The 8,124-nt window shown below is 37.4% G+C and overlaps 1 protein-coding gene across 1 annotated transcript in view; it reads left to right on the plus strand.

Annotated features, from left to right (window-relative positions):
- LOC110333786 (aldo-keto reductase family 1 member C13-like) overlaps positions 1-3,792 on the plus strand; it is an 18,760-nt gene extending 14,968 nt beyond the window's left edge. Inside the window, exons 8-9 of the mRNA XM_021215500.1 lie at positions 1,585-1,667; positions 3,552-3,792. Of these exons, the coding sequence (XP_021071159.1) occupies positions 1,585-1,667; positions 3,552-3,594 (126 nt within the window). The 3' untranslated portion in view covers positions 3,595-3,792. The remainder of the gene's footprint in view (positions 1-1,584; positions 1,668-3,551) is intronic.
- Positions 3,793-8,124: the final 4,332 nt, after the last annotated feature.

An 8,124-nucleotide genomic window follows, 5' to 3' on the forward strand; every position in this document is an offset into this window, starting at 1 on the left:
CTCCATCATCATCATGAGAAGTGACTTTAGATCCATGTCTTGCTTTTCTGGTNTGATGGTGTATCCAGGACTTGCTATGGTGGGAGAGTTTGGTTCTGATGATGCCAAGTAACCTTGGTTTCTGTTGCTTTTGTTCTAATGCTTGCCTCCGGCCATCTGATTATCTCAAGTGCTTACTGCCATCAATATATCTGATTGGAGCCTGCACTTCCTATAATCCTGGTTGATTCAGGACTCCTCAGAGTCCAGCTTTCTTTGTGATCCTTTGATTGAGGGCTCCTGTGAACCTGAAATTCTGGGTGTGTCAGAGTTCTTGGCAGTTCCTCTGAGAACCTGAAATACTGGTGTAACCCAGCTCCTGTTATCCTGGGATCTTGTTATCCTAAGATCCTGGGCATGTTACAGTGCCTGGAAGTGGTGTCTCCTTTGAGGTCCATGGGGCTGTCTGGTCTGTTTGAAACCAAGGTAAACCAGTACTGATCAAAAGGAACCCGAGCCTCTGGTTGGGAAGGGCTCTGGTGTCCTTGTTCCTGCTGTCACAGGCCTGCCACACTTGGATTGGAACTGATGTTTTGTTCTACTCACCCCTGATCCTACATTTGTGAAGAGTTCTCTGGGGACTGTGGGGGAGTCTGCCGATTCTGGGCCAAGGTGACCCTGACCCTGTGCTGGTGCTGCCCGGAAGGGACTTGTGCCCCTGCTCAGGCTGGTTTTGCTTTTTGCTTCCCTACTGCTGTCTCAGCTCCCCTGCAATTGGATTGGAACTGATGCTGCGTTGTGCTCACCAGTGATCCTATGATTGCATGGAGAGTCCTTTAGGGACCGTAGGGGTGTCCGCTGACTCCATGCCGTAGTTAACCAGTTTCTGTCTCCGACCAGTGAATCTAATTTTAATAACTTATGTATAGCAGATACATTTATGAGTTCTTTTCCCTGTTCAATTATTTTATTTACTCTCTCCCACCACCCAGATTGTGCTTTGTAGTAGATTTATCAGTTGCTAAACTGTTGACAAATTTTCTTTTCCCTCTCTATCTTTCTGTCTCCATATCATTAAAGCACCAAAGAACCTAAGCCTGTGTATATTTTAAGATGTGAGCATATATAGAAAATCATTTTAAAGTTAAAACGTCTCAAATTTAAATAAGAACATCTTTGAAAGTCAGCTCTTTTATTCTACATTAATTTGGATAAGTCTTAACTTGCATAATGTCGAAAAAGCATTGTTTATATTTTAATTATTTATTGATGGATCCCAGAAATCTAACTCCCCATACGAGACAATGATTTGTTTGAGGTATTTCAAAACTTTATTCTAGATTTCTTGGACACTGTGTACCATAGCCTGTTTATGAAGTCAGCATTTTTCTTTGCAAGCTACCCTTGAGATTACCTATTATCTGTGGTATTGTGCAATTTTAATATACCTCAAAAGCAAATTCTTTCATTATAAATTGGTATTGATTAACCATGAATGTTTTGATAAACAATGTTCATCATTTTTAGGAATGTACTAATTACATTGCCTTTAAGACTTAATATGTGAGTCATTCAAATGCTAAAACCTTTGTGCTTTTCTGACAGGTTTTTGAATTTCAGTTGTCCCCTGAGGACATGAAAACACTAGATGGCCTGAACAAAAACTTTAGATACCTTCCAGCGGAGTTGTAAGTAATGTTGAGGAACACCTCAGCTCAATGTGATTCAAATCAAGTGGTTTCTTCCCTCTTCCATTCGTTTTGGTTCAGAAACTAAGTGCCTATTTGTCTGCAGCACGTTTCCCATGGAGATAGTTAATATAATATTTGTTTCCAAATTTCTGAAATGTGAACATGTCAGCACTAAACACAGAAAGTTTTGAAAGTCATAAAAATAAGAAGAGAACCTTCGATAAAAAGTTTCATAGCTTTAGATAGCTACCCGAAGATCTTAATTTTCCTTAATGCCCTTAGGGTTACAAGATTTGATACTGGACATAGGTTTGTTGCAGAATATTTGATCATGCTGTGAACCCCGAGATTACGTTGTTTAGTGGAAAACACTTACCTTTAATCCAAGAGCTTTCTGCTTTTTGTAAACAGGATTAAATAAAGTCAACCGATAGGTCAAGATACAGAGCAAGCAACCAGTTGACAGAGAGCCAATCTGAGGGTCCATGGTTCAAGCCCACTTTGGGTACTTGTTTATTTATTTTTTTAACAATGTCTCAATCATTCAGTTTTACCAATGAAAACTCAGAAGGCAGATGCTGGTGTGAAAGCCTGCTAGGCCAGAGAGACAAGGGAAGCATCCAGCTGTCCTTGCTCCTCAGCTAATATCCCTAAAGGATGCTCTCTTCCATGTTGTCTCAAAAACAAAAAAACAAAAAACCCTCAATCTGAATGTCCTTTCTTTCTACTTCCTGTGCATCTCTCTATCTGTCCTCCCGATTTCCTCTTACTCTATTTTTTCCATGTTCACTTCCTGTCAACTGGTTGCTTGCTCATCCTCTTGGCCTATGGTTGGCTTTACTTAATCCTGTTTACAATAAGCAGAAAGCTTTTGGATTAAACGTGTGTGCTAGGGCTGAGCTAGAAACAGGTATTTTTCCCTAGTAAACAACAAAATTTTGGGGTTTACAGTGTGACCAAATATCCTGCAACATAAGTTATAAATGATGACAAACACAGAATGTACATATGCACATATATGTGCAAACTTATGCTATCTATTTATCTATCTATCTATCTATCTATCTATCTATCTATCTATCTATCATCTATCATTTATCATCTATCTATCTGTTTTCTGCATGAGAAAATTTTCATTATCAGCAGAAGGAAATAGGATAACATTTGAAGGAAGATTAGGATATCTACAATGTAAAACTGGTGTATATATTATTATCATTATTATTTTTGACAATATAGAGCAGAATGAAGGCACAGAAAGAGATATAGCTCAGTAATTGAGTCACTGGTATAAATAATAAACATTTCTTGCCACACTTTATCAATTAAAAATTTTTATCACTGCATTTTTGGATTGTTATTCATATATAGTGGTTTATAAATTTTACTGTTATTTCTTGGACATGGAAACCCATTTTTTTAAACTGACATTCTTTCTCTAAGTCTAATACTTTGTAGATGATGGAAGTGAGTGAATAATTAATGGATTACTAAGAGTTAAATAGCAATGAAAGTAGTAGGCATAAACAGTGCATGTTAAGATTCTTTTGTGTTGAACTAAAAATCACATAATGCTTTTCTCCTTTTATTGGAAACTAAAGTTGGAAAGGATTTTCGGCATTTCTTTCTTTGATGCATGGAAGAAGCTAAGGGAGATGAATATTTATGAACACTGGTCTTTGTGTTTTCTGTTCTATGTGAAGGGACATAATTTTAACAATTATACATGACATTTAAAAACATTTCTGATAAAACATCATAAAATGCTATAATATCTTATTCTTCAACTAATCAGAGAATGAAACAATTAGCTCTCACCTCACTGGTGGCTCTAGCAGATATAAACCATTCTGGTCATGTTTGTTTTCATTTCCTGTTTAGCCTTGCTGAGCACCCAGAGTATCCATTTTTGGAGGAATATTAACATGGGGAACCTAATCATGACTTCTGCCTGCTCTCCTTGTGTGTGGACCATGATGCTGGTGAATGGAAACATCACTGCTGATCAATCTTGGTTGCTTAGCAACTTACATTCAGCGGAAGCTTTAGTTCATGATTTCAAAGAAAAAGGCATATAATTTTGATGATGCTTTGAAATAAATATAAAATTTTCTCTTTAAATATGTTTCTCTGGATTTTTTTTAAGTCATTGTAAAATATAAGTAGTTTTGTTGGTAGACTGTGGGTAGAGTGTGCAGATAACGATTCCCATATTATAGACATTTCGGGTTTGGGGTAGGCGGTGTTCTCATTTCAGAGAATGGCTGATAACTATTATTTATGAGTCAGTGATCCTCAGTGATTCAATAAGAACACACTGCACATAGTACAAAAGTCTCGGTCTGGACAGTTAGGCACACTTGATAACAACAGTGTCAGGATTCTCTCCAGCCGCTTAGCATTAGAGTCTTGCAACTGGAGAGTGAGGCATTCCTGAGATAGGTTAGGCTAAAGAGGGGACATGAGAACTTGCTTAGTAGGATCATTAAAAGTCATCATGGGGGACTTCAGGAGGAGAGAGTTGATCATAGCTGCATTTATAAATGATGTCAAGGTTGTATTTATATATTATAAACATTATAATCATATAATATATTTATATCTTAACAAACAAGATCATTTTCACATATGTAATCCAATTGTATGGTAGAGTTATTCTTAGCAGTGTTTTTAAAAGAAAAGAACAGAACCAACTTTAATTATAATAAAATTTAAAAATGCTTATAATAATTGTGATGGAATGGGATCTAAGAATCCCTGAGAATTTGGTGTGTAAAGATGTTAACACAATGTTAGATTAGGAAGCTTCAAGTATTTTCCCTATGGAAACATCAGAAAACCATGTGACCCTGGCTAAGTGACATCATACAGGCTCTGGTAAGTAGTCAGCTCTCTCCCTAAACCAAGTAAAGAATCAACAGTTAGTTATAAGAGGATTCCAAAGTAGATCTTTACTGTGGTTTGTATCCCACATTGAGAAGATGCCCTAGTGGTCTTTGCAAGTAAGTGGCACAAACAGTTACCATTTATTTTTTTCTTCAAGCAGTTAGAGCCATATTTTAGGTTGCAATATTTGACAGACCAATCAAACTAAACCTGTGCTTATAATTTCAAAACAATTTTCTGAGTATTTCCTACATACACGCTAACCTCATAAATATGAGTTAGCATCAGATAGCAAGTCAATGTTTCTGGTGCTTTCTTTAGATATTTTACAAATTATTTCCTACAGAATCTTTAGGTACCATAGGAAATACATGAAAATAAATTTTATTTTCTTTGCATTTGAAAAAGTGATTAACACAAAAAAAGCCACTTGATATGCACTCACTAATAAGTGGATATTAGCCCAGAAACTTAGAATACCCAAGATACAATTTACAAAACACAAGAAAACCAAAAAGCAGGAAGACCAACGGGTAGATACTTCATTCCTCCTTAGAATAGGGAACAAAATACCCATAAAAGGAATTACAGAGACAAAGTTTGGAGCTAAGACGAAAGGATGGACTACCCAGAGACTACCCCACTCGGGGATCCATCCCATCATCAGCCACTAAACCCAGATACTATTATACATGCCAGCAAGATTCTGCTGAAGGGACCCTGATATAGCGGCCTCTTGTGAGGCTATGCCAGTGCCTGGCAAACACAGAAGTGGATGCTCACAGTCAGCTATTGGATGGAACACAGAGCCCCCAATGGAGGAGCTAGAGAAAGTACCCAAGGAGCTGAAGGGGTCTGCAACCCTGTAGGTGGAACAACAATATGAACTAACTAGTACCCCCAGAGCTCGTGTCTCTAGCTGCAAATGTAGCAGAAGGTGGCCTAATTGGCCATCATTGGGTAGAGAGGCCCCTTGGTCTTGCAAACTTTATATGCCCCATAGAGGGGAATGCCAGGGCAAAGAAGTGGGAATGGGTGGGTAGGGAAGCAGGGTGGGGGGGAGGATATAGTGGTCATTCGGGATAGCATTTGAAATGTAAATGAAGAAAATATCTAATAAAATAATTAAAAGAAAAAAAATAAAAAAAGAAAAAGTGATTAAAATGATAATCAACAGTCCTTCTCAATGCTGAGAAAATTGGCCAAATTTTAATATTTACGAGAGCATTAAGTACTTATTGTACGCCATTAACTTTCTTGTAATAATTCTTATTAACTATTTCTCAATATAATTTAAAAATATTTTATTTTAATGTATGTATATATGTGTTTGTCTGTATAGATGACTGCCACATGCTTGCCTTGTACTTATGGAAGTCAGAAGAGGGTATTAGTTTTCTAGAACTGGTTGTTTACCATCATGGAGATGCCAGGAATTAAACCTGGGTCCTCTAGAAAAGAAGTAATTGCTCCTAACTTCTGACCCATCTCTTCATGCCCTGTGATGCAATATTTTGATCTTCATTTAGATTCATATAGGCTGATGATCTCTTTACGGATTCACAAATGTTCAGAAATTACTAGGTGTTTTTGATTATGTAGAAAGTATAATGGGAGATTTGGGTGTCATGGAGGAATTTCTTACCTTCAATTCAAAGTGTTAGGCTATCTCTAGGTTATAGACCTACGTTATATTTGCTTAACTGTCACAGAAATATTTACTTCCATGATAAGAAGCCTGATGAGAAACCAAGCTCAGGATAGTGGCCATTGATCATACTTATCTTCTTCCATCTTCTATTGCCACTTCTCCTATGTGTTGACCTCATGTTCAGGTTAGGTAAATGAAGCTACTCTAACTTCAGACCCTATGAAGTGGTGGCATAATGTCCAACACAAGAAGATCCATCATTTAAAAACACCACTTACAAGATAGAATTGGATACTGCCTGAGCATGGTCCTCACTCATGCTGTATTGCCTAGGAATTGCTTGCAGCTCGCTTTGTCTACAGTTCATATGAAAAAAGTCAATGAAGTTAGCCTGAGTGTCTGAAACAATTAATATGAAGGGGAAAAACCTTGATTGTTAAAATCACAGGGAGACCATGATGATTTTATTGAGAGAGGTTTCTCATCTTATCCAGACTTACAACTGCTTGGCAAGTGTTGAAGGTTAGTCATGCCTATTTTACTGTAGTCCGAAATGAAAGGAACTCAGCTCCCATGTAAATAAGAGCAGAGATCTTTCCATTATAGACATATCTCCACCATAAAGTTTTTATAAAAACAGGTTAATAGCTGAAAACAAAGACTTTACCCATTAGTAAAAAAAAAAATTCTGAATAACAAATTATAGAGAGAAGAATTAGAGTCCAATTATCTTTCCTGAGTTCATCGTTCAGCCTAGCTTGGATATTTAGACTTGTATAGGAACTGATCAGTTTGAGTCTGATCAGTTGAGTTTTAGAATTTAGAATTGAGTTGAACCCAGTTCTAAATCAGAAAAAAAAACAAGAACCTGCCAAAACACCAGAAATGTTTAGTGACTAGATGAGCACCAAGACCACAGTTCAGATCTTTGAGGAATTAGGTTCATCACTTGATACTTGTCATGACAGATAAACTTTGAAATAATAGAAATATGATTCGTCACAATATACAGAGAACTGTGCTCACATCTTAAATTACTGGTGGACTTTAGCTATATAATATATTGATGATTTTTTTTAATCTATTGGAACTAATAGAACAGTAACTTATTGCAGGGTACATGGTGAAATTATTCTTGATGAAGGCATCCTTGGATAAAGACACAGTTTTTTTTTTTTTTTTTTTTTTTTTTTTTAGATATTTTCTTTATTTACATTTCAAATGCTATCCTGAAAGTTCCCTATACCTTACTCCTGCCCCTGCTCCCCTACCCACCCACTCCCACTTCTTGGCCATGGCATTCCCCTGTGCTGGGCATATAAAGTTTGCAAGACCAAGGGGTTTCCCAATGATGGCTGAATACACCACCTTCTGCTACATTTGCAGCTAGAGACACGAGCTCAGGAGGTACTGGTTAGTTCATATTGTTGTTCCACCTATAGGGTTGCAGGCCCCTTCAGCTCCTTGGGTACTTTCTCTAGCTCCTCCATTGGGGGCTCTGTGTTCCATCCAATAGCTGACTGTGAGCATCCACTTCTGTGTTTGCCAGGAGCTGGCATAGCCTCACAAGAGGCCGCTATATCAGGGTCCCTTCAGCAGAATCTTGCTGGCATGTTTAATAGTGTCTGGGTTTAGTGGCTGATGATGGGATGAATCCCCGGGTGGGGTAGACTCTGGATAGTCCATCCTTTCATCTTAGCTCTAAATTTTGTCTGTGTACCTATATTCTTTCATGGGTATTTTGTTCCTTATTCTAAGGAGGAATAAAGTATCCACAGGATGATTTTCCTTCTTGATTTTCTCGTGTTTTGCAAAATGTATCTTGGGTATTCTAAGTTTCTGGGCTAATATCCACTTATCAGTGAATGCATATCTAGTGACTTCTTTTGTGATTGGGTTACCTCACTAAGGATGATA

The sequence above is a fragment of the Mus pahari genome, chromosome 16 (genome assembly GCF_900095145.1).
Source record: "Mus pahari chromosome 16, PAHARI_EIJ_v1.1, whole genome shotgun sequence".
NCBI lineage: Eukaryota > Metazoa > Chordata > Mammalia > Rodentia > Muridae > Mus > Mus pahari.